Source organism: Lichenostomus cassidix, chromosome 8 (genome assembly GCF_008360975.1).
Source record: "Lichenostomus cassidix isolate B80296 chromosome 8, HeHo_3.0, whole genome shotgun sequence".
Classification (NCBI taxonomy): domain Eukaryota; kingdom Metazoa; phylum Chordata; class Aves; order Passeriformes; family Meliphagidae; genus Lichenostomus; species Lichenostomus cassidix.
Window position 1 is genome coordinate 547,785 of NC_139489.1, and position 26,846 is coordinate 574,630.

Here is a 26,846-nt window from a genome sequence, read left to right on the forward strand (position 1 = left end):
CTCAGCTCCCCAGCTCAGCCTGGAGGGCAAGGAGTTAACTGGGCTCACTCCTGTTCCTAAGCAGGCAACTGTAAATAACGTGTTTATGAGAGCTGGCTGTAAATAATGCAAATATCTCATTAAATGTTCCCAGGCAGGCAGCAAGACGTGGGCTCACCTCGGAGAGATTAGAGGCTAAGTTAGAGGGTAATTGTGTTTTGCATCCAAAGGTAATAAAGTTCCCCTGTCAGGGCAGGTGCAGCCTGGGGAGCTCGGGGAGATGGTGCAGCTGAAATGCTCTGATTTGCTGCTCATCCCTCAGCTCCCTCAGGTGACAGCTTGGGTTTCTCCTCCTGCTCCCACCCAGTGCCATCCATCCAGCCCAGGGGGAGTTCTGCAGCCTGTGGGACACTTGGGATGTCACAACACTGCCAAAAGTATTTGTCTTGCTTTCCCTCTAGTTTTTTTTTCTGGTTTTTTATAGTTCTTTTTTATTTGACTTAAGCTTATTTAGCAGACAAGAGGAGGCAGGACAAGGCTATAGTGTTTCACGTTTTTTTTTCCCCATCCTTTTTCTCTGCCCATCTCCTCATGGTTGTACAGAGCAGGTTCAGGAAATTTCCAACCCTGTGCCTTGAAATCCGCAGTTTCAGAAGGACCCTGAGATAGTTAAGGCTCATTTAGTAAAAAACAATTAGTGAAGTAAGCCCTGTTCTAGATCCTAATCAGCACCAAGGCCTTCCTGCCCTACACCTGCACAGGGCTGGGGTTTCCCTCTGCTCTGCTCCTACTCTGGCCTTTAATCCTTCGCCAGGCTTTGCTCCTAACGAGCTCAGAGGCTGCAAACGTTGCAGGGTTGAACACCCAGACAGGTTCTGTCACCATGGTTTCCTTCCCGTGCTGCTTCTCAGGAGCAGCAGCTTCCCTTCCAGCAGGGAAAAACGGATTTACCAGGAGGCTGGGATATCGCCTGGATGTCTCCTTGGTGACGTTTGGAAACCCAAAGTAAAGCCATGGGCAGCACCAGCAGCCCTTCCAGCCCAGAGCCCTGCAAAGAGCTGTTTGGTCCCTGAGGGAGGAGAGCAGCCTGGTCCATGCAGGCTGAAGGGATTCCTCCCCCTGAGGCACCCTGGCAGGGTGTGGAGCTGCTCAGCTGAGCTGTGAGGGCAGCGAGAGCCAAACCTGCGGGAATGAGGCTGGAATGTGCTCAGCAGCTCCCGGGCTGCCACCTGCCCAGCCTGCCCAGCCCTCTCCCGGCGTGGGTTCTCTTTCCCTCTCGCTAAGGAAATGTGGAGTATCTGTGGCTGTGGTTCTGCAGTCGCTGCTGTGGCCTCTCGTTGGCATCGTTCGAAGGAAATGCCAGCAGGTGTCATTGCTTTGTCCCTTGTCACCCGCAGAGCTCCCGGGGTGGTGCTGCTACCCTGCGGACTTGGGAAAGTGTGCGTTCTGTCCTTTTGTCTGCTCCTCTCGTTTATTTATTTTTTTTTTCCTCTAGGAAACAAACTTTACTGTGGCTCAGCTCCAACCTCCTTTCTTACCTGGGCTGTTGTCCCGCTCGGGCTTCACTCCAATTATTGCTTCTCTTTTGAGGGCTTTTGAAATGGCTTTTCGCCTCCAGCAGCTGCCCTTGAAAGCTGTTCAGGGCTGATCTCCCGGGGTTTCGGGCTCCCAGCTCCCCTGGGCTCTGGCTCTCCCCGTGAGGAGTTTATTCCTTGGTAGTGCAGGATGATTTGGGAGGAGCAGCAGGAACAGTCGGGATGAGGCTGCAGAGCAAGGAGAGCTCCTCCCGGCTGTGACAGCTCTGTCCTCCCGCGGCAGCAAGGTGTTGAGCAGAGCGCGGTGGATCAGCCCGGCTGTCACTGGCTGGAGCCCTCGTTAAGGAGTTTGTCAGGGCTGACATGGCAGCTGAACATCAGCGCTGATTTCTGAGATAATCACCTGCAGTGCTCCCCAGGTCACTGCGGCGCTGTCCTTGTCACAGCTGGGCTGCTCTCCTGCCCAGGGCTCGGCGGGGCTCAGGGCTGCCTTGGCAGCTGCTGGGCAGAGGAGAGCAGTGGGAGCAGCTTGGCCAGAGCTCGGTGAGCTCAGGATGTGTCCTGCAGCTGCTCTGGGGCTCTGGTCAGTGCTCTGTGCTCCTGTCACTGCTGTGCCCTCGGGTCACGGGGTGGCTGAGCTGGGAAATGACCTCCAGGGTCACAGGATTGCTGAGCTGGGAAATGACCTCCAGGGTCACCAAGTCCAGCCTGGCCAGCTGGGCTTCTGCTGGAAGCAGCCAGGGTGCTCTGTGGTCTGTCCTGGGTGAGCTGAGAGGTGCTGGAGGGGCAACTTGAAGGAGATTCTCTGGGGTTCACAGAGTCATAGAGTCACAGAATCACACAGAATCACAGAATCACAGAAAAGTCACAGAGTCACAGAGTCACAGAATCACAGAATCACCAAATCACAGAGTCAGAGTCACAGAGTCACACAGAATCATAGAATCACAGAATCACAGAGTCACCAAATCACAGAATCACTAGGCTAGAAGAGACCACCCAGTCCACCCCCTGCCCTACCACCACCTCAGCTAACCCATGGCACTCAGTGCCACATCCAATCTGTTTTTAATCACATCCAGCAATGGTGACTCCACCACCTCCCCAGGCAGACGATTCCAGAACTTTTTCACTCTTTCAGTAAAAAACTTTCTTCTAACATCCAACTGAAATTTCCCTTGGCACAGCCTGAGACTGAGTGCTCTTGTTCTGTCAGCTGCTGCCTGGAAAAAGAGACCAACCTGACTACAAACAGCCCTCAGGTAGCTGTAGGAGTGATAAAGTCTCCTTCACACCCATCCAAACCAGAGCTCCATGTTGACACACATGAAATGTGCCCCAAACCATTTAATGGGACTGATGTGTAGATTTTTAGCCCTGAAGAAACCATCAATGACAATCTGATCTGATGAGCTCTGATGGTGCAATTGGTGTGTCCAAACCCAGCTGCTCTTTCAGCTAAAACACCTTTCAGGAAGGAAATCATCCCTGCCTGAGGAGCAGCGTGTGCCTTGGGGAACCTGGGTGAGCTCTGGCAGTGCTCATTTACATGGAATCTGTCTTGGAGTCTCAGCCAGTGGGATATGGCTATCCAGGCAGTGTGAGGAGCTGTTTTCTCTCAGAAATGTTTTCTCTCTGTCAGCTCCTCCTCCTGTCTGGGCAGATGTGACCTCCAGGTTGTGATGTCTGTGCAGAGCCAGGCTTGGGCTCTGTGATCCCTTTGGGTGCCTTCAGGACATTCCATGATTCTTCCTAATCTAATCGAGTTATTTGCATAACTGTCTAATTTCTGGTGTTCTGTTTGCATTAGGATAAGAGAATAAATATGCATAAATAAAAGTTATGTTCAAATAGAATGAAGCCAGCAACCATTCCTTCCCAGTGTTCCAAACCAATTAAAAATTAGACACATGTATGGCTGCTTTTCCATACAAGAACTGTCTAAAATACCTTCAAAATCTATTTAAATTCTGGCTTGTGTGTTATATTAGTTCATTATAAAGCCTTTTAGTTAATTCACTTTATCCTTAAAGGCCTAAAATTCTAATTAAATTTTATATCACACACCCCATTCATTAATACATTCCTTTAAAAGCATTTATAATTCATTGTCTTTATCACTTTTACAATTAAAAACATTACTCTAGTTGGGATCTGAGCAACAAGCAGCAGCTGCCTCTCCAAGAAACACTAAAGAGACACAGCAAACCTTATCTCAACATTGTTTTTGCTCTTTGTATCCCAGTCCTGCTTCCAGTGGTGACTCAAAGAAATCTCTCCATGGCAGGGAGAATTCCCAGTTCTCCCCATTCCCATAAACCATGGAACACTGGCAAGGCTGGCAGTGGGAGGCTCATGGATTTTCCAAGCAAATAAATGCTTCAGAGGATTATTTCCAAATAATCTTTTTTCAAAAATATTCCAAAATCCGCATTTCCCTGCCCGTTTTGGGGTGAGTTTGCTCTGCCCTGTCTGGATGTCTGCAGCTGCTCAGGTCCTGCCAGGGCTCCATTTGCATTATTAATGTGCTTTTAGCAAATGATCTAGAAGGAGCAAGCTGTGACTATTGAGCACAATTACCACTCAAATGAGAGCTCTGATATTGCAGCATCTGCTGGTGCTGCCAGTGGCCAACTCAGCCTCCCAGCAAGGCAAACCTGTGCAGCAAGCAGCTTTCCTGAGCTGGAGATATCCTGGGGAAAGGAAGGAAGGATGTGCAAGTCTTGTGTTGGGTGTGGAAACAAATTCTGCAGTTTGTTCTCTCCTGGGATTACTCCCCCAGCAAACTGAGCTGGTTTAGGCAGCGATTTCTAAAAAAATATTCACTTTGTTGTCACTGGGATGATCTTGGTGTCCATACAGAATTTGGGGCCGTGCTGGACACACTGACTGCTGAGCAGATAACTGAATTCCAGCAGTGGCATCAATCTGACCAGAGCTCCAAATGGACACCAAATTAGCATCTTTGTTGATGTGGGGTGACTGTGGCAGGAATTACACACAGGATATTTGCATCTTCAGCCTAAGGGCAGAGCTTTTGTGAGGCTGCAAACAGCAGCTTGGGTTTGGGAAGGCTTTGGTTCTGCTTTGGTGACCATCAGGTGCCACAGAGCAGGCTGGGAGCTCTGCAGGTGACACAGAGCAGGCTGGGAGCTCTCAGGTCACTCAGATCATGGTCAGGAGCTCTGCAGGTGACACAGATCACGGTCAGGAGCTCTCAGGTGACACAGATCAGGGTTAGGAGCTCTCAGGTCACTCAGATCAGGGTCAGGAGCTCTGCAGGTGACACAGATCAGGGTTAGGAGCTCTGCAGGTGACACAGATCAGGGTCAGGAGCTCTCAGGTCACTCAGATCAGGGTTAGGAGCTCTGCAGGTGACACAGATCAGGGTCAGGAGCTCTCAGGTCACTCAGATCAGGGTCAGGAGCTCTGCAGGACAAGCAGCCCTGCCTGCCTCAGCACTGGGAGCTCAGTGGGGATTTTCAGCTCTGAGAACATTCTTGGTTTTCTTCTGCTGCCACTGAATCTTCTCTTTCTCAAAGCCACAAGAGCTTCACAAGCTGTTTGCTTCCATGGATATGTGTAGGAAACATTTCCACTGCTGCACTTCAATCTGATTTCTTAAAATCACAGAATCCCAGCATGGTTTGGGCTGGGAGGGACCTGAAATCCTATCAGTGCCACCCAGGGAGCTTGGAGCTGCTCCAAGCCTGTGTCCAGCCTGGCCTTGGACACCTCCAGGGATCCACAGCTTCTCTGGGCACCCTGTTTGCAATTCTATTAATTATCCTAATTGCTGTTCCAAGGCTGAGCTGCAGCAGTTGCCCCAAGCCCACCTGAAGCTCTCCTGGCTGCAGGATGCAGGTGTTGCCACCTCCCTTCCCTTCCAGCCTGCAATGAATCCTTCCAGCCTCTCAGGGTTGTTTTTCCATCTTTCATTTCCCCCCCAGATCGTGTTTGGGTTTGTTGCTGGTTTGAGCTGTCATCAGCCCCTCAGTTTATAACCCTTTTCCCAGCCTTTTTTGTTATTTTCTCCTTTGCTGCATTAAGATGCAATTATGTACTTCAGCTAATTGCCAGTTACTTAGTGTCAAAATGCATAATGTGTCTGAAATGTCCTCGCCTTCTCCCTGTCAGAATCCTGTGTAGAACAAGAACAACCACAAGCTATTAGTCTTGTCAAGAATTCACCTGAAAATATATTTTTTTTCCCTCCATCCATGGCGTGTTTGGGTGCAGTGTTGTGATTGTAAGGCATTTAAAATGTATCAACTTTCTATTAGAAATTATTAGTTCTCGAGGGAGGTTTTTTGTGCAGGACTTATTTACTCAGAATTATAAATTCACATTTGGTTTGGCACAGACTGGGGGCTGATAAATCTGGGAACAGTTTTACAGGCTAATGTAACTGGACAGCAGCAAGTGCCAAAAAGCATTAGGAAAATGGAAATCTGTTTCACAGCTGAATTTTACCCTTTTAGAGACACTGAATGTATTTGAATATTTTATTTCAGATACGTGTGAGGTAGTTGGGAAAAGGTTTAAATTTTAAAACTGGCATAATTAATGGCAGAGCTAATAATGGCACACCTGGCTGAGGTGTGTTTGCTTCTAAAAAAGGAGCTTTTTCAGTTCACTTTGGCAGACTGTCGGATTTTTATTTTAAACCTCTTAAGTCACATTATTTTTGGCACATAAAAATTATTTTTAAAGGAAAATTAGAAAGATCCAGAGTGAGCATTGGGTGAGGGAATGCTGGAGGAGTTTGACATGGATTGCTGTGCCAGGAATGCATCAGGAATGGTTTGGAGTTGAATGGAGCTGCAGCAGTGTCTATTTAAATAAACTGTTCCACAGCCTGGGTCACAGGAGGCACATTTGGGAATTCGAGAGGGAATCAACAACTTGAATCTGTCATTCCCATCATTTTTGGGAGCATTTTTTTGCCAGCATCTCCTGGGGTCACTGCCAAGCCAGGTGACTTTGGGGTCACCCAAAGCTCCTCTCCAACAAGGGTTGAAAAGACCTCAAAAATCCACCTTTTCCATGGGCTGGAGTTCAGCAGCTTGTGGGATTTTGGGAAATGGAAGAATTCCCATTTCTGACAGTTTGCTTCCTGTGAGTTGTAAAATTTGATTTGTTATGTTCTTGGACTTAGTTTCTTTAAAGAAAAAATTGTCCCTCAGAAAAAATCTGTTTAATTCTGTGGCTTAATAAAAAATTACAGGAAATCTTCAGGATCTGGCATTCCAAGGCTTTCTGTATCCGAGCTGCCAGTTCCTGAGAAGTTTAACGAGCAACCTAGCTAAAAACATCAACCAAATTAAAAGCACACAGGGAGTGATTGTGCCTCAAACCTCCCTCCATTCAGCTGTTCAATATTTGCTAATTTGGATGATGTTTGGCATGAGGAAACAACAATCAAATGCAGTTTTGCCTATAGCTCTGTGCTATAAGCACCACAGAAAGGGGATTATTGCAAATGCAGCCAAGAGGAACCAGGAGAGGAAACACTGAATATTCCCTGACCAGTTTTGGGATGAGGGAACAGAGCTGCAGCCTCTGGAGGTTTTGGGGAGCTCTGGAATCTCCCTGGGAGGGTTTGGCCACCCCAGCCCACTGCAGGGCAAGGACAGTGTGGTTCTGCTCCTGAAATATCCTATTTAATCCTCCTTTTGGCCAGGGAGACATTGCCTGTTGGCTTCCCCTGGAGCTCACTGCTCACGGGCTGGGCAAGAATTCAGAGATCCTGCTGGATCTTTTCCCTCTCAGGACATCCTGGGACTCTGGGGCTCCTCTGTGGCTGCTGGGAGCAAGGCAGCCAGGGAATAAATCACAGTGCCAAATAAATCTGATCATAAATGTGATTAATAAATCACAACGCCAAATAAATCATATCATAAACACGACTAATAAATCACACAACGCCAAATTCTGCATTTTGTAGGATTTTGCAATCCCCAGAAAAGGACAAAACGTTACTCAATGAGCCCAATGCAGGCTCTTTGTCATTTAGTGAAAATAACCCAAAATTGAGGATCCCAGCAGTCTGCCCCAGGGCTGGTGGCTTTCCCTGTATGTGAGCAAATTTTCCACATGCCTTTCCCCTTCCACTCTTGCTCTCCTCTCCTCCACGGCTGATTTTCTCCTCCCAAAGCTCTTTTTCTTGCTGTCTGCTTCTCTTTCTCATTAAGCTTGTCTTGGCTCTGAGCAGCCTGACCCGGTGTTTGGCTGCCAGGGTGAGTTTCACTGGCTGCTTCATCTGCTTCGAGTACAAAAATATTGATATTTACTGAGCTTGTTGTACAAATCAATATTGCAGGAGCAGCTGCTGTGTGAGGAGCTCGTCCTGCACACCGAGAGGGAAATGGGGAAAAAGGGAGAAAAGCTGAGGTGCTGGGCTGCTCTAGGAGCTCTGGAATGGCTGGAAAAAGGACATTTGGGGTGTGGAAATAACCCAGGAAAGGCTGGGAGAACTGGGGTAGCTCAGCCTGGGGAGGACGAGGCTCCCAGGTGATTTTAGGATCAGCTTTGCAGTGCCAAAGAGCTTCCAGGAGGCATGGAGAGGAGCTCTGGGACAGCAGGAGGTGTCCCTGCCCTGCAGGGTGGTACTGGGTGGCTTTAGGGTCCTCCCAACCCACAGCACGCTGGGATTTCATGATTCCATGCTCTGGGCTGTCTGGCCATTCCCACAGGGATTCCCACAGCAATTCCCACAGGGATTCCCACAGCAATTCCCACAGGGATCCAGCAGGGGCTGAGGGATGATCCCAGCAGCAGGAGCTGCCAAAACGGGATAACTCACTGGAGATGGAGATTCTCCCAATGGATTGTAACAAAAGGAGCTCAGAATTACATGGACAAGAGTTCATCTATTTCTTAGCCGTGTGGGGAAAGGTTAATTGCTGAGGAAATGTGCTTTTCCCCCATTCCTGTCCCAGGATTGAAAGGGAGAGGGAGAGCCTGGCCTCTGAGCAAATCCTTAGTAATTACCACTGCCACAATATATACACGGAATTCAACCTTCCTCATTTGCTAAATAAGTCCAGATTTCTCCACTTGAAGCTGCCTCAGGGAAGCTTGAACTAAGACAGTTTTTTTCTTAATTTTTCTGAAATGTCTCTTTTCGGGGATAGGAACTTCCTGCTCATCCAAGCTACCTGGTGAAAATGAGATGAAAGTGCTCCAGCCACACTTCCCAGGCTGCATTATGCAAATATGATTTGTGCAGCACCATTCCCTCGGGAACGGAGCTTTTAAAGCCTTTAAAGTCACGGAAACCTCCTCAGGATTTGGCTTTTCCAGCCCTGCCGTGGTTGGATCTCAGCTCAGCAGGAACCTCTCAAATTTCTCACTAATTCCCTTGATTAATCTCTGCAAAGTTTGTTTGCAACTGTAAAATACTTGCTGCGAATCAAAGCACTTCAAGAGCTGCTCGGTATTCAGCAGGAGGTTCCTCCCCATTCCCTCGGGAATCTCCAGCTGGGATTTTTGAGTCCCGAAGCACCTTGGGGGTGAATTCCATTAACTCCTATCTCCCCAGGGATGCTCTGCGTTGGGCAGCTTGCTGGAGAGGAGAAAGGGTTTAGTGGTTCAAAACGGGATTTTTCATGGCCTCAGCTGGGATTCCAGAAGGGAATGGAGAGTTTGGGAATGCTGCAGGAATTTCCAGCTCCACCAGGGAATGGAGGAGAACATCAGGCTGGATGAACCACTCAGCACAGGGTTTGTTGGGAGGGATGGGGGAAGGACAGTGCCAAGCTTGAGAAGGATTCATCTTAATGGGTTCTTGGTTGGTTCCTGTGGCACTTCTGGAGCACAGAATTCGAATTTTAATTCTGAATTCTGAGTATTCTTTAAATTAATGGTCACATGTAGGCAATAATTAAGCAATATAAAATACTGCACAGGTTTGAAAATGGCTTCTCTGATTGTTTTCTCCTTTCTGTCCCACCCTGCCCTGGGACAGCTGTGAGGTTTTATGCAAAGTTTGGGCTGTGCTGGTGCTCTCTGAGAATTTGGGGAATTGCAGTTTGAGTTATTTGTCAAGGGCAGCCAGAACCTCAGAAATGCCTTGCTTTATGTTTTACAGGCTGCAATCAAAATAAATAAATGGGGCTGAGAGCTCAAATGAGTGTCTGCACAGTGGGCAGCAGCACTTCAAATGCTTGGGAGCATCAGGAGGCTGGAAAACATTCCAGCAGCATATTGAACAATGGGAATCTCATCTGGAGCCACACAGCCAATTCTGTTTGCTGCCCTCAGCTCTAATTAAGATTGACAAGGTTATCCAGAGAAGGAGAATAAATATTACAGCAATTTGAGATATGTTGACACACGAGTGAAGAACTACATGAAATTAAATTTCTGGACAGGAAATATGAGCACAATTAAGACAAGGCTACTTGAGAAAATGGAGGGAATGTTAGTGAGGGAGTTCTTGGGTTGTGAGGTATTCAGCTGCTTTTGTGCCATTTTTACTGAATTGATTTGGGTTGGGAGGAACTTAACGTCATCTTGTTCTACCCCTGCCGTGACAGGGACACCTTCACTGCCCCAGGGTGATCCAAACTCCATCCAGCCTGGCCTTGGGCACTGCCAGGGATCCAGGGGCAGCACAGCTTCTTGGGAATTCCATCCCAGGGCCTCAAACCCTCCCTGGGAACAATTCCTAATTCCCAATATCCTATCCATCCCTGCCCTCTGGCAGTTTGAAGCCATTCCCCCTTTCCCTTGGAAACAATCTCTCTCCACCTCTCCTGTCACTCCCTTCAGCCCCTGGAAGGCACAATTCGGTGACCCTGAAGCTTCTCTTTTCCAAAACCGTGTGCTGAGGATGGGATCCTCAGACAGGGACAGGAATGCCTGGGTGTCCTTTCTGCCGGGAATGCTTTTTCTCCTGGAGCTGCAGACCTTGCTTGGGAGGACAAACTGATTAATCTCAGTTCTCCGTGGCTCTCACTGATTGATAACCCCATCTGGTTCTGGCTGTTTGTGGGGCTCTTCAGATGTTTGGGGTCTGAAATACTGAAAGATGCAGAGCGAAGCTTTTCAGCCATCACGGGTCTGAAATGAATGACCACATTCCACCTGCTCCTCAGGAGCTGCTCCAAACCAGTTGGATTCCCAGTGCAATCTGCTCTGCTGCTGCAGTGTGGGGAGCTGTGGCATTGCCCAAGGATCCTCTGCTTTCCTTGGGGATTTTTGTTCCGTGGTTAGAGGAAGGGTTTTGATGCTTATTCTTATAGAAAAGTGAAATATCAGGACTGGCCCAGGGTGCCCAGAGAAGCTGTGATGTCCCTGGATCCCTGGCAGTGCCCAAGGCCAGGCTGGACAGGGTTTGGAGCAGCCTGGGACAGTGAAGGTGTCCCTGCCATGGCAGGGTGGGATGATGGGATTTAGGGTCCTTTCCAGCCCAAACCATCCCAGCATTCAGTGCTGATATATTGATTATTACAGGGTACAACCTTTGCTCCTGCTCAGTACAAAAGCTGACAGAGGCTGGCAGAGCTCCGGTGGGATGTGGGCACAGCTCTGGTTCCTCTCCGTGGTGTGAAGTGCCCGAGGACATCATTCCTCAGTGGATCCACCCCGGAGCGTTCCTGTCTCACCCACTGCAGCCTCCATGGCAGCAGCACTGACGGGAAGCCCAGGGATCTCGAATCGGGCAGGGAGCAGCTGGACCATCGCTAAGCTCCCGGCAAGAGCATTTAGAGCATTTGTCTGGGAGGGAGAGGAGAGGTGGATTAGCAATCCCGGGGATGGAGTTGGTTTTAATGAAGTCACTCTCTGCAAATGTCACGGCGACGTTCCACCTGTAGTTTCAATTATTTCCGCTCAAAACACGCTCAGGTTTGGGGTGGTTTGTTTGATTTCTCCTCTCTCCCAGCGCTGTGAGTTCATCTTCCCTCGGGGAGCTGCTGGAATTCTTTCCAGCTGCATTTCCTCCAGGATGAGCAGAGGAACAGTGGCTGGGATCTCCTGGCCCTGAGCAAACCCTGCTTTTGGGGCTCTCTGCTCACCCCCAGGGAACTGGGGAAGGCAGCAGATTTCCCGTTAATTGAAATAAACTCTGATAAATAGCTGGGGCTGGACGTGTGCGATGAATAATTCAGTGAGAGGATGTTGCTGTATTTTTCAGCTCTTTCCAGAGCACAGTTCTCGTTTCTCCTCTGAGATATTTCAGGGGAAACAGGGCAGGCTGGGGGCTTGGAGAGCAGAGGGAGCAGAGTAGGCGGAGGGGAGGGGGTGAGAGGGAAGCAGGGACTGGGGTGAGGGGAGAGCAGGGATTGGGGTTAGGGGACAAAAGGGACTGGGGTGAGAGGACAGCAGGGACAGAGAGCAGAGGACAGCAGGGACAGGGAGCAGAGGACAGCAGGGACTGAGAGCAGAGGACAGCAGGGACAGAGCAGAGGACGAAGGCTTTGCAGGCACCAAATCCCGATTACCGAGCGCCTCCTTCCCTCGCCTCCCCTCCTGACCTGGTTTTGCGGCTCTGTCAGCGCACAGGGTGGCTCTGGGCTGCAGGGATCGGCAGGCGCTAATTCCTGCCGGGATTTCCCCGGGCAGGCAGGCAGGCAGGGAGGGCTGCTGGTGCTGGGCAGCAGCGATCCCAGCGATCCCAGCGATCCCAGCCCGGGCAGCTCGGGAGCTGTCGCTGCACCTCCCCAAGGCATCTCCTGCTGGGTTCGGACTGGAGCTTTCTCAGCCCCGATGTCAGCGCCGTTTGTAAATCACGATTTTCTGTGACGGACGCACAGCACACAGCCCTTCCAGAGCCACACTGGGTGTTTGGGGATCTCACGGCGCTGGTGCAGCTGGGATGTGCAGGATGTACATTTATCGGTGCTGCAGGGTGGGGATCAGGCTGTCCTGCTGCAATCACCCTGCTCTGGAGTGCAGAGTGCGATTATCCACACAATCATTCCCCTTATTTGCTGTGGGTTTTTCCTCTGCGATCCAAGCGCCTCCCAACGCCAGGGAATGCAAACACATCCCCTGCCAGGGCTCAGCTCTGCCTCACCGCGCGGAATGGATGCCCAGGGGGTTAGAACTGCTTTAAAAGTGTTCATTTGGGGATTGTTTATTAAAGAAATGTACGCTTGTCCATTCTCTGGCCAACAATTATTGATTTTTCAAAGCTGCATAATTAAACCTCGTTACTGGCAGAGGTGCCCCGAGAAGCTGTGCTGCCCCTGGATCCCTGGCAGTGTCCAAGGGCAGCCTGGAGCAGCCTGGGATGGTAGAAGTTGTCCCTGGCCATGGCAGGATGGGTTTTAGGGTCACTCCCAACCCAAACCGGTCTAGGATTTAATCTAAAATCATATCGAGAAAAGTCCGCAGATATTTAATCTAAATACAAATTTCAATGGGTGTTTCCCAGTGCGATTCCAGGGCACTGTTCCCACTGTTCACACACACAGCATCTTCCCACGCCTCACGCAGAGGTTATCAATGATCGATGATCAGTTATCAATGATCAATACCGTTTATGAAAATCTTTTTTGATGGGAAACTGTCAACTTCCGAAAGACGTGATTCCATCTTCCCATATCTTCTGCGAGTAAAATGAACAGCCAACGCCTTTTGAACATTAATAAGGAGATTTGGCATGTTTTTTCAAAGGGAAAACATAATGAGGAAAGGAGAATGCGGTTGTGGAAACATTGTCAGGTTACATCAGACATGCCTTAGAGCTGGGAATGGTCTGGGAAGAGACTCGAGGGGCACAAGTGGCTTTCCCAGGAATTATAAAATAGTTACACACAGTGGAAGCTGCTTTGAGTAGTCAGTGAGTGGCTTTTGGGGAATCAGTGAGTGACTGTTGGGTGCTCAGTGAGGGAATTTTGGGCAGCAGCGAGGAACCCTTTAGGCGCTCAGTGGTTGTTTAGGTGCTCGGTGATTCTTTAAGAGCTCAATGAGTCTTTAAGTGTTCAAAGATTCTTTAAACTCGGTGTTTGTTTAGGTTCTCGATGTTTGTTGAAGCGCTCAGTGTTTGTTTGGGTGTTCGGTGATTGTTTAAGTGCTCAGTAATTGTTTAAGTGCTTAATGAGTGTCGAGGCGCTCGGTGTGAAGTGCTCGGAGAGTGTTGGGGGCTCAGCTGGGAGTGCTCTGGGTGGGTGGTCAGTGTGCGAGTGCTGGCTTGGGAAGGCGATCGGAGAGTTTGTTTGGATAGTCCGGGAGTGTTTATTTGGGAAGCAAATTCAGTGTTTGTTTGGATAGCCCGGGAGTGTTTATTTGGGAAGGCAATTCAGTGTTTGTTTAGGAAGGCAATTGGAGAAAGTTTGTTTGGATAACCCGGGAATGTTTATTTAGGAAGACAATCAGTGTTTAGGTTGTCAGGCAGTGTTGTTTCGGTAAGCTGTTCCTCCTTGCTCTGAGTGCAAACCTTTCCCCTGTGCTGAGAAATGCCATTTTTCTCCACCACATCGGATGTATTTAATTGCAGAGGAAACTGAGATTCCCATCTCGGTTCCCTTTCCCCCAAAATTCTGAGCCCGCTGGCTCTCCAGGCTGCTCCCAGCACGGCTGCTCTGTGGTTCCTGAGCTGATTTCAGCCCCATTGAGGGCTTCAGGTCGCTGCTGGGGCACAGAGGGTCAAACACCCTGCCCGGGGCAGGGAGAGCTCAGGGGACATCGTCACCCTGCTGTGGGCACCGTTCTTGTTGCTCGGGGCTGAAATCCTGCCCTGAAATCCTGCTCTGCCCGAGGGTTTCCTGCGCTGTGCTCTCCTCTCCCAGGGTGCAGCTCCTTTGGGATCCTCTCCATCCAACCCTCTGATCCTCCCCATCCAGCCCCGGGATCTCTCCTGATGCCTTATCGGCTGAAAAAATTTGAAGCAGACACAGCAGTGAAGGGAAAAGGGAATATTACATTGTTTTTGATAGGATCTTTGGTGCTCCACTGATCAAAGGTGCAAACATGCCGAGAGCACACTGTGTGCAATGTGTGTACAAACTGATGGAGCTCACAGAGCAGCAGATCTACCTAAATCCCCCAATGAGAAACTGAACAAATGCAGTCATTGTCCCCCTATTCTAATTCCCCCCAGTGAGACTCCAGCCTGCTTTACACCAACATGTTCCAGAGAGGAGCTCAGCCAAGGTTGGAGCCTCTAGTTCTGAGAGAGTTCTGAATGTTTCATCTTCCCCCTGGAGAATCCAACCTGAGCTAAATATCAGAGTACAGAGTTATAACCATGTGGGGCTGAGGAGTGTTTGTGAAGGGTACAAGGAGAGGGAAATGGTGTAAAATGTATGAAAAGGGTACAAAAAGAAAGGACAAAACCATCAGGCATCACTCCATCCAGCCCCAGCACCTCTCTCCAGTGCTGCCCTGGTGGGGTGGCCCAGAGGGACTCCTTCCCGCCAGGATTTACCCCCAGGGAGTGTTCAGTAGTGTTATTAATAATGCATTAGTGTGGAACAAGCAGCTGGGAGGTTCATCCAAAAATCTGACTGTTGCTGGCAAACACAGCCCGAGCCATCTGTGCCAAGTCCCTGTATTTACATCATCCATCCACAACCAGTTCCTCCTCTTGTAAATCAAGAGATCATTGTGATTCTCCTGAAAGATTCATTGTAGCGAGAGACTGCAGCACAATTAAATTTGCTTTCTTTTATTATTTATCACTAATATTCCAACAGCGGTATATCAACAAAGTAAATGTTCTGGGAGATAAGCCCAGATGAAATCACGGCTCAGCCCCGGTGGAAGGGAGACAAACCGAGTCATTTAGCCATTAGTTTGGGCAGGCAATTCTATTTCAGCAGAGCCTTCGGTACTTTGAAATTTTGTTTTCATCCCGCCGAGGGTTGGAGATTGCTCCTGAAATATTCTGACAGAATGGGATTGCTGAGATGGCCTCGTGTGGCAGCAGTGCTGTGTGACAGATATCGTTATCTGGTGACCTGCTGGGGACACTCGTGTGAATCTGCTGTGCCTGCCGCAGAGCCAGGGTGTGCCACAGGTCAGCCTGGCTGGGGCAGAAGGGTTTGCTCCAGGCATGGCAGAGAGGCTGCTGTGTCAACACGACACCATTCCAGAATATTCTCCTTTGGCTTTTGCTGCTCCAGCAGCGCCTCCCCTGTGAGTGCTGCCAGGGCAGTGGGTGGGTTTGGGTGCCTTTTGGGCTCCTCGGGCTCGTTTGCAGCCAGCTCAGAGTGTTTGTGCACCAGGAGCTGCTTGGCCAGACGTGTGCACCTCTGGGGCTGCTGATTTATTTATAACCCTGCTGTCTCTGCTATAAAAAGCTTTGCAATAGCCCAATAATAAATGCATTCATCACCACATCTGCTGTAATCACTGCAGCTCCTGAGCTGCTATTTGGCTCTCATTAGCTGCAACTCCCATTCACCTATAATTTCGGAGAACACACAATTATGTGTTATCACTCCTTCAAGTGATTACTACACTGGATGTTTTTAAGATAATGGCACGGAACACGCCGTGATGAATTACACCTCTCCAGGTAGTTTTGCTTCTGTCATTAACTCTATTATTTCATTTAAAGCAGCCAGGAGGAGCTGTGGGGCAGAGTTGGCCTCAGCTGCTCTGGGAAGGTCGCAGGTCAAGGCTGATCCCATAAAGGACGTGGCACAGCACACAATTATCTCCCACCTGCCTGTCCTCCCCACTCACTCCGATATTATTATGAGGAGATTGTAAAGCCCGACCTGTTGTTACCTGGAAAGGTCTGGTTTTCGTTAAGCTTTGATAGTGATGAAAGCCTTTTGAGGGAGAACATGGGAAAGAACAGCAATATTGAGAAGTCCCTGGGCAGCAGCAGCCTGGGAAAGACAAGGAGCAGGAGCAGCCACACCTCTGCCTGCAGCTTTTGCTGTTTTCCCAGGCTGCTGGCACTGCTGAGACCTCAAATCTCAAATCCTGTGTCCAGTGGGACAAAGCAGAGTTGGAGTTGGAAACCTTGGTTTCCTCTGAGAATGAAAAATAAGGACCAATGTTGGTGTTTCAGAACTGAAATGAAGCCACTTCATGACTGTTCTAGTCCAGCTGGATATTTCTGGAGGCTCAAACCCCTCAGCAGCATGCTGGGATGTTGGAAATTTGGGAATTTCCAACAGGCTCACTTTTCTCATTCCCCAGGTCTTTGCCTCGCTGTGGTCTCAGAGCTTTTGGTGCTTTTTAGTCCTTTCATTTGTGTTTCAGTGTTGTGTGGTAAAAAAAAGTAGGGAAAACTGGCAGGTGGGTTGAGTTTCACCATCAAAAAAACCTCTGACTTTGGTAGTCCCACAAAATAAATACAACCAGCTCCCAAATTTTCCGAGACCCCCTTCCCTTAGGAGAAGTGCAAAATCATAAAGACAAATCCATGAGATGAATTGTTTCCTTACTTTTCTGCACTAGCAATTTCTTCTTCATAATTTCTGGAAGTCATTGTTTCTCTACCATAAATCTCCAGGAATTAATAAATACCAAATGCAGCAGCCAGACCCTGTTTAATATTTCAGATGAAGTGAGTTCCTGGGAGTTACTCTGTGAAACTGAAACCAAGGCTCTCACACCAGCAATGGAATTGTGGTGTTTCTGAGCCTTCAAAGAGAAAATATTGTAATCTCCCATGAAGGAATTGATTAATGACTACTAATTCTGAGCTTTACACTGCAGGGTTTTGTCCATTTGAATAGGAAAATACATCTCTGGAAGGGGCAGGAATATTTTTATATAATTAAAAACAACAAATGGATTTATTGCAGTTGTGGCAGCAGCAGTTCCTCCATCCTTGCTATGGGGAAAATTCCATTTTTTGATGGCAGGAGGGAAACTCCCACGAAGGGCAGGGCTGGGGGTGTGTGCCAGGAAACCCCTGGGGATGTGGAAACCCCTGGGGATGTGGAAACCCCTGGGAATGTTGGTTTTCTCCTGGCCTGGATGGACTGGCAGGTGCTGAGGGTGAAACCCACCGAGATTAAAGGTCACCTGGCATCAGCTGTGGGGAAAATTCCATCTCAAGTCTTGCAGAGGAACAAACACTTTTGCTCCTAATTACTAATATTCGACTGATTTTCTGTTGAGAATGTTTCAGATTTAGGGATTAGTCTCTAGTTATCTGCAGACAGATTTCCTGGAGCATCTCAAGGCAGATGGGATTATCCAGCCCAGCAGCTGGAGATGCCCAGAGATCCTCCTGCTCTCTGCCTGTGGTCTGTCCCTGTGTCCCTCCCTGCTGTGTCCCATGTCCCATCCGGCTGGAATCTGCCAAATTCCCATGGCCAATAAACCCTCCATCGAGTCTCTGGAGCAGTGAGGTGCTGCAGGAGCAGGGAGGGAGGTTAATGATGCTAATTACTCAGAGCACTTGGGAAGGACAGCATCCCTTCTGCCCCAGGCTCCTTGCCAGGGAAAATCCTCATCCTGTTCCCTGCTCCTTGGGGAAGAGTCCACGGATCAGGATAGGATTTGGGATATCAATTTTTATTAAAAAATAGGACTTTGGATATCAATTTTTATTAAAAAATATCAGGATAGGAGCAGGATATCAATGTGGAAACACACCAAGAAGCACACACTGTACAACAGATTTACAATTTATGGAGCTCACAGATTAACAAATCTACCTAAAATCCCCCAATAAGAAACTTAACAAATGAAGTAATTCTCCCCCTATTCTAATTACCTCCCCAATTAGACTACAGCCTGGTTTACAGAAACATGTTCCAGAGAGGAGCTCCAGCCAAGGTTGGAGCCTTAATTCTGAGATAATATGAATATTTGGTCTTTTCGCTCTGCCAGACCCTAAATTAAGCTAAATATCAGAGTACAAGAGTTATAGACATGTGGGACTAAAGTACTAGGAGTGTTTGTGAAGGGTGCAAGGAGAGGGAAAGGGTATAAAAATGTATAAAAGGGTATAAAAAGAAAGGACAAAAACCCACCAGGCAACACTGGGAGACAGTTTTGGGGTTCAGAGCATCGGCTCATCTCCCCTTTTTACAGATCTCCTTTCCCCAGCCTTTCCAGACACCACCCGTGTGGATTTGGGGTTTCTGTCCCACCCAGGACAGAGCAGTCTCCCTCTGCAGGAAACTGTGACATTTGCATCTCTCACTGATAGATGGTGTCACTTCCTGGGGAGGAAAAAACTGAGTTCCTAAGGCTGAGAATTTTAAACTCTATTAAGTCTTCGGGACACTGAGCTGTTCTGGAAATAAAATCCAGCCGTGGGAGGACAGTGAGCAGCTGTGCAGGTTTCTGTGCAGAATTCCAGGCTTGGAGCTACAGCAGATGTGAGAAAGCGAATTTTGAGCACAAAAGCAAAAGGATCAATAAAGTAAACGGTTTTAAGCTGAAGGAAGGAAGGAAGGGTTAGACTGGGGATTAGGACAAATCCTTCCCTGGGAGGGTTTGAGGAGCTGGGATGGAATTCCCAGAGAAGCTGTGGTGCCCCTGGATCCGTGGGATGTCCAAGGGCAGGCTGGATCACCCTGGGGCAGTGTAAGTGTCCCTGCCATGGCAGGGCTGGGATGGATGGGATTTCAGGTTCCTCCCAACCCAAACCATCCTGGATTCTGAGGTTTTTCTCCTCTCAAGCACTGCCCAAGCACCTTCCAGCTGTAACCCCAGCGAGGGCTCCAAGGCTCTTTGGCTTCAGGAAAGGTCTCCCATTCCTGGGATTTCTGGAGCACTCTGGGTTTCTGGGAGGCTCCAGGTGAATTCCCAGGCAATGTCCTTGGGGACAGCCAGGTGACATCCCAGCTCTGCCAGCACTGCAGAAGGTCCTGCAGCAAAGTCCCCACACAGTTTTAATTAAACAACTGCAAAGGACTGTTTTTTACAAAGATTAATGGATCTCTGTTTTAATTATGGGGGAATAATAGACTAGAGAGCTGGCAAAGTGGGAGGCATTAAAAAAAGAGGATTAAAAACTTGTAGGAAGCTGGGTGAGACTATATTTTTCTGTACTTACAAATTACAGAAGATCATCCCCATTAATAATGATTGGAAAAATAATAAAGTGCCCTCAGCCGTGTATGACAGTTAACATTAAAATCTATTTTTTATGCCTGTTGTGTCGGGAATTTCTGATTAAAATCATCAGTTAAAAAAGAAATTGTGCTTTTTTTCCAATCTTCCAAATTTAAATATAGAAGAATTCTCTTCCAAGCTCAGCTATGGTTTCATCAATATTTTTCCATGCCATGGAAAGGTAAAAAGAGCAAAAGTCACTTTTGTTTAATGATTGTTATGCTTACTTTAGTTGTGCTGCAGTGTTATTATTAATTGCTAAAAATAATTGGTTTTGTGCACAGATTTTAAAAATTGCATTTCAGGAAATGCTGCTGTGATGTGCAGGGAATTTAATACAAACAGAATTTAGGGAAAGGGGGAAGAGGGGAAAGGGAAGTTGTGAAGGGATGGGAGGAAAGGCCAAGTCTTACTTTAGACAGTAAAAATTTTTTTTTCCTTATTTCTGTTCCCCTGCAAAAGTACAGTGTGGCCAAAAAATCCAATGGCCAGAGACTGGTGGGGGGAAATGTGCTCTGAGTGTCCTGCAGGAGAGGCTGAGGCAATGCCTGTGCCTGCAGAGCTGAGTGTGATTGCAAACAGAAAGGGATTAAACTCGTTGGGTCAGAAAACATTTCGGGGATGAATCATTTCATTGCTGCTTCCACGGGGGAAATGTGCACTTGGTCCATCCTGTCCCACGGGGTGGTGGGGAATGCAGGATGTTGGCTGCTGCTGGCTGGGAAACCACCCTGGGCAGAACATTCCAGAACTGTGCAGTCCCACGGGATTGGGAACACACAGGGCTGGAGCTTTGGGGTGAAGGAGCTTTCTGGGTGCTCCAGGCTGGCTTGGGCTGGGAGAGACCTCAAGGCGCATCCCATCCCATAAATCCCATAAATCCCATCCACCCCATCCCATCCCATCCCATCCAATCCCATAAATCCCATAAACCCCATAGATCCCATCAATCCCATCAATCCCATCCATCCGATCCCAAAATTCCATCCCAAAATTCCATCCCAAAATTCCATCCCAATATCCCAATATCCCAATATCCCAATATCCCAATATCCCAATATCCCATTCTTCCTTCCAAACTGTGGGATGTGTGAGTTGTATAAACAACGAGAGTTAAATCCACTAAATGGTCAATGCTCACCGAAACTGCAGCCTACCTGCAAAAATGGGTAATTCCCAGGCAGGTTTGGGTTGGGAGGAACTTAAATCCCATTTTATTCCACCCCAGCTGTGGGCAGGGACAGCCCAGGCTGCTCAGGTGTGCTGGAACTGCCTGGATCCAGCTGCTGCAGGAATACAGTGGGAAAGAAATGCAGGAATGTAGCAGGAAAGAAATGTGGCAATATGGTGGGAAAGTAATGCGGGAATATAGCGGGAAAGAAACGTGGGGATGCAGAGGGAAAGAAACACAGGAAAATGGCAGAAAAGAGATGTGGGGATACAGCAGGAAAGAAAAGTGGGAATATGGCAGGAAAGGAATACGGCAGGGAGGGAATATATGTCTGGAAAGAAATGCGGGAATACAGCGGGAAATAAACATGGGAATGCAGAGGGAAAGAAACGTGGGTTAGAAAAACCTCCATGAATTGGAACTTTCTGTGCCTCTCCCTCCCTGCTGCTCATTAAATCCAGTTCAAAACATTCCCAGGGCTCTGCAAGCTGCTCCTTGCCTTCCCTGGGTGGAACCAAACCCCACAGAGCTCCTCCTGCAGGGATCCCAACCTCAAAGTGCCACTGCCCGGTGGCATCCCAATTCTCTGCTGTATCAATGGGGTTTTTCATCCCACGTTGCAGCTCCTCTCAGAACCCTTTCTGATTTAACGTTGAGATCATTAATTAAATGAGAGTTATTCTCCTGCTTTGTTTCTGACCCATTTCAGCCTGATGTTTCCAGCTCCTTATTCCTAAATGGAATGTCGTTTCCCCCTTAAACAATACTGCCAGCTGCTTAAGCCACCAAATCACCATTTTCTCCCTCCAGTTTCTATGGCTGTGCTATTTTAATGTTTCATCAAAGGGATGAGCTCTATTGCATTCCCTTCTTTTCTTGGACTTCCTTCATGTGAAAAGCTCTTTATCAAATAAAAATGTCCCATTAGTCTGTTGCACTTTGTATTATCTTCCTTATTACCTTCCTTCAGCTTTTCAAGTTGTTTCAAAGCCTTAAATTCCTTGGTGAGCAGGGGGGTGAGTTTAAAATTTGTCTAATTCGTTCTCCACATTTCCTGAAAAGTAGTTAATTTATGGGAAGAAATGCAGATTTCCCAGTGCCACAGCATCACTTCCCGATTGCTCCTGGATTTGCAGTTTGCTGCTCTCAAACCTGAGCCCATGGAGGTTTCTCTCTGCCCATTGTTCTGTCTGCTGCTCTGTTGGATGGGATGGGATTGGGATTTATGGGATTTATGGGATTTATGGGCTTTAAGGTCCCTTCCCACCCAAACCATTGGGGGACTCTGGGTTCCTATGAACCCTCTGGAAAAAAAAATTGGTTTGGATTCTCTGATGTCCTTATGTTTTTCCTGGGAAAAGTCTCTTGGTTCCTGAACTCAGTGGGTGGCTGTGCCTCAGGAGCAGGGCAGGGATTTCCCATGGAGCACACGATGCTCCTGATCCTCAGGCTGCAGGAGAAAGGGATGATCCAGACTGGTCAGGAATAACTGTGGCTTTCCTCCTACTGCTCCAGCAGCCTCTCCCAGCGGGAAAAGCAGGCAGGGAGAAGAGAGCAAACAAATCTATTAGTGTTTATTGTGTTTATTGTGAGCTGGGCTTTGGGGTTCAGGATGATTGGGAATTACCAAACGTTTCCTGTCCGAGTTCAGCTCTGAGGAACATTTGCTGTGCTCGGTGTGAACAGACCCAGCAGTGAGTGGCATTTCCCAGCTCCCCATCCCCATGCTGATGGTTTCCCCTCTCCCCAGGTGTTACCTGGAGGATGGAGCCTCCAAAGGGGCCTGGCTGAACCGCTCCAGCATCATCTTTGCCGGCAGTGACAAGTGGTCAGTGGATCCTCGCGTGTCCATCGCCACGGCCAACAGGAGGGAGTACAGCCTGCAGATCCAGGACGTGGATGTGACAGATGATGGGCCTTACACGTGCTCAGTGCAGACCCAGCACACCCCCAGGACCATGCAGGTGCACCTCACCGTGCAAGGTATGGCTGTGGGAAAGATCTGTGGGGAGATGGGCTGGGAGAGGTCTGGGTTAGGGATGGGAAACTTCAGCTCACTCCAAAGATCATCTACCTTTCTTCCTTCCTTCCTTCCTTCCTTCCTTCCTTCCTTCCTTCCTTCCTTCCTTCCTTCCTTCCTTCCTTCCTTCCTTCCTTCCTTCCTTCCTTCCTTTCCTTCCTTTCCTTCCTTCCTTCCTTCCTTCCTTCCTTCCTTCCTTCCTTCCTTCCTTCCTTCCTTCCTTCCTTCCTTCCTTCCTTCCTTCCTTCCTTCCTTCCTTCCTTCCTTCCTCCCTTCCTCCCTCCCTCCCTCCCTCCCTCCCTCCCTCCCTCCCTCTCCCAATATTGCTGACAAGAATACTCTATTTATTTCCCTCAGACAGCTCTCTGCTCTCAGCACTGCAGACAGAGCTCTGCTGTCAGTTTTCACGTGGATTTAATATTTATTGCATTGTTCCAGGGTGAACAATTCTTGGTTTTGATTGTCTTCCTAATAATTAATGCCCTCATGCAAGGGCTAAAAAAACAAGTTGGAAATTAATTGCATGTGTAAAATATATCAACAGGAGCTTAAAATTAATTAGGCTAACTACAAGCATATAGAGAAATAATAACTCAATAGTTAAAAATATGCATAATTATTAAGCAATTGCATTTATATCTTCAGAAATGCAAAGTATAACCTAAGGCTTTAACTTATTAGTCTTTGGTGCAATCATCATTAACATTTTCTTTTGCATTTTTATGAGTAATAAAGCAATGAATATAAAAGAGAAGAACTGAACTGGCAATCCCAATTAATCCGTGTGGCACACGGAAATCCCTTGGAAATTTCGGGGTGAAGAACCTCCCAGACCAATTATCCCATCCATGGCACCTTTGGTCTGCAGCAGTGCTGGGCTGGAGCTCTGAGCTGAGCAGGTTCATTGCAGGAGGGACTTTGCTTTATTAAAGCACCACTGAGATGTTTTTGTGACCTTGTGAGAGAGCTCAGGACCTGCCAGGGTTTGGGATTCCCTGACATCCATCTGTGTTCCCAGTGGGAGCAGCAGGTCACTCCTCAGGGATGCTCTGCCTGCCCTCAGGTCACAGTGTGACACTGGGACATCCTTTGCTGCTCCACAGGGTCTGTGGCATGGAAAAAGGGAGTTTTCTTGGAAGCAGCTTCAGGTTTCCCTGGGAAATCCTTCCCAGCTTTGTGTTTGGAGATTAGAAAGAGTTTCTGCTTTGGTAGAAACGAGTGAGGGCAAAGCAGAACTGTTCTGTTCAAGGGTGTTGGGAATGGATGGTCAGAGCTGAGGAAATGCCAGGAGAACAGGAGCATTGGAAAGCAGTCTCAGCCCTTCCCACCCCTCAGCCCCACGGGCTCCAGCCCAGGGAGAAGGAAACTTTGTCCTGCTGCAGACTGGGAGCTGAGGAGCCACAGGGGCTCTTTGTGTCTCAGGGGAAATGAGGAAAGGCTCAGGTCACACCCTGAGCTCCCAGACAGCTTCAGACTGCAGATAGAAAGATTATTTGCATTGAAGCTCTGCATCAAAAGCTGGGCAAACCCTGTTCCCTCTGTTTTCCTTCTCCTTGGGGTGTGTGAGGTTCCTACTCACTCAGAACCAGCAGCTGTCGTGTTGAACATGCTGCTCTCTGCTTCTCAGGCTGACAGCTTCTGAACACCTTCACAGGAGTAAATAAATACATTTTAATGGCTTGAAGAGACCTTAAATTCCACAGTGAGACAGAACAGGTAACAGCATCAATTCCTGAGGGAAGCAGCAGCCTCTCCCTCCTGTCCCACACAGGGGACACCCTGAGCCACTGGGGTTTGGCCACTGTGCCCTGGGAACATCTGGCACAGCTGGAGATGGAGCTTCAGTCTCCCAATCCCTGTCCCAGTCAATCCCTGTCCCATTCCCTGTCCCATTCCCTGTGCCAGTCCCTGTCCCAATCCCTGGGCCATTCCCTGTGCCAGTCCCTGTGCCATTCCCTGTCCCATTCCCTGTGCCAAAGCCAGCACAGCACTTTAAGGACACCACCAGGGCAAGTCCTGATCGTTGTTACTCATTAAAGTTACTCCTTTTTGTGGCAGGGAATTTAACTGAGATATTTGATGGTAAAGAAAATGGAACTTGTGTCTTTAGCTCACGTTTGCATCTGTGAGGGAAAAACCACATGAAAGAGGGGAGGATAATCCAGTTAGCTTTATTTCGGTGACCTTATTAAAAAGGAGTGAGAATTGTGGAAATAATTAATTAAAGTTTCGATGGCAGCAGTTTGTAACCAACTCAATCTGCCTCAGTGCCAGATGCTGGATCTGCAAAGCCATGAGCTGCAGATGATTTAAACATCAGATATTTGTCTCAGCGAAGGAAAAACCTGAATTTCCTCTTGCCACACTCTGTTGCTCATAATTTCTCTGCAAAAGGTTGTGCTTTGTGCCATTTCTAGTCTGACATTTATTCTCCCAAAGCCCAAATTGCCTCCTCCAAGCTGTTCTCCTTGCCTTTTGCTCAAGTCTGAAGCCACGTTGGCCAATGTCCTTGGGAAGGAATGCAGTGTGGTGTCCCCAAGGGTGGCTGTGACAGCGACAGTGACAGTGACAGGGACAGTGACCCTGGGGGACAGCAGGGACACTGAGGGACACTGAGGGAGCTCAGCCCCGGGAGAGCTGCCAGGGGAGCAGGGAAGAGGACCTCTGCAGGAGATTGTTCCTTGAGCTCATGAGGTGAGGGATGGGGAGATGTCTGTGCTCTGCTCAGCGCCTGGGGTGGATCCAGGCAGGAAAAACATGTTTCCAGGGGCAGATCCCAATCCCAGCCCTGTCCCCACATTCCCAGTTGCACACCCCAATCCCAGCCCTGTCCCCAAATTCCCAGGGACACACCCCAATCCCAGCCCTGTCCCCAAATCTCCAGTTGCACACCCTAATCCCAGCCCTGTCCCCATATTCCCAGGGACACACCCCAAACCCTGCCCTGTCCCCAAATCTCCACATGCACACCCCAATCCCTGCCCTGTCCCCAAATCTCCAGCTGCAGACCCCAATCCCAGCCCTGTCCCCACATTCCCAGGACACACCCCAATCCCAGCCCTGTCCCCAAGCCCCCCCAGTCTCTGCTGCCCTTTCCCTCTCCTCCCTGCCCTCTCTGCCTTCCCCACCCCACACAGCTCTGCTCCTGTTTCCAGCTCTCCCCAATGCCCAACCAGCCATTCAGGGACACAGAGCTTTGCTCCCAGCAGCCACTCCATCTCTAATTTTGGTTTTGCTGCTGGGCAGCTCCAGGACAGCCCTGAATTTTTGGAACTTCATTTGGGGGAAATCAGTGGCTTTGCTCCTCCTTAGCAAGACTTCATTGGATATTTAGATTTAAATCCTGTGTGCAAGGCAAACCCAGGATGCTGCAGACCCTGTCTGGGTCCCTGACCAGCTGAGTGTGTCTCAGCTCTGCTCTGCCCTCTCAGCACCACCTCATTCCTGCAGGATTCTGCTCCCAACACAGAGAGCTGTAAATAATTCAGTTATCCATGGAAACGCCTTTTAGAGATCCAGTCAGGAACCACAACCTCGGGTTTTTATTTAAACATGTATAATGTTCCCAAAGTAATACTCTAGGCCCTTTTTCTGTTTAATAAACCCCCTTAATGTCCCCTAAATATTAATGTATTGATTCAGTCTTTGCAATGTTTGCAAAGTCTAATTTGTTTCCTCAGCCAGGCCAAGAGGGACTTGCATTTGAAGCTAACGAGATAAATCTTCCCCAAATTTATTTAAAGTGGGACAAAATAAATATGCAAAAGACTTTAAAATCATCTAACAACCACTTTCCAGCTAAAACTGACAATCCATTACTCTTTTAAATTGCCAGCACTCGAGCAGGGTGTCAGTTTTCTTTACAAAATTAACTTGCTGGTGCCAGCCACCGTTATCATCTTGTCCCTGCTCAGCACAGGAGGAAAAACACTCAGAAAAACATTTCTGGAGGGGGAGGAAACCACGTGAGGTTTGCTGTGTGACTGAGATCCCCCAAGGATCCTCCCTGTCCCACAAACAGCACACTGGATTTGCTATTCCCTCACTAATGTTTCATCAGTGATTTATCCCAGTGTTTTCTCCAGGATTTGTGGTTTTTCTCCATTCATTACATTCCTCCCACAGTTGTCCCTCTCAGGAGCTGTGGGGGATCTCT

At 48.5% G+C, this 26,846-nt stretch overlaps 1 protein-coding gene across 2 annotated transcripts in view; it reads left to right on the plus strand.

Moving 5' to 3' along the window:
• The window catches only part of NEGR1 (neuronal growth regulator 1), a 166,612-nt gene that overhangs the window by 54,068 nt on the left and 85,698 nt on the right, over positions 1 to 26,846 (plus strand). For both annotated transcript variants that reach the window (XM_085067361.1, XM_085067360.1), the window contains exon 2: positions 22,421 to 22,653. In XM_085067361.1, the coding sequence (XP_084923487.1) occupies positions 22,421 to 22,653 (233 nt within the window). The remainder of the gene's footprint in view (positions 1 to 22,420; positions 22,654 to 26,846) is intronic.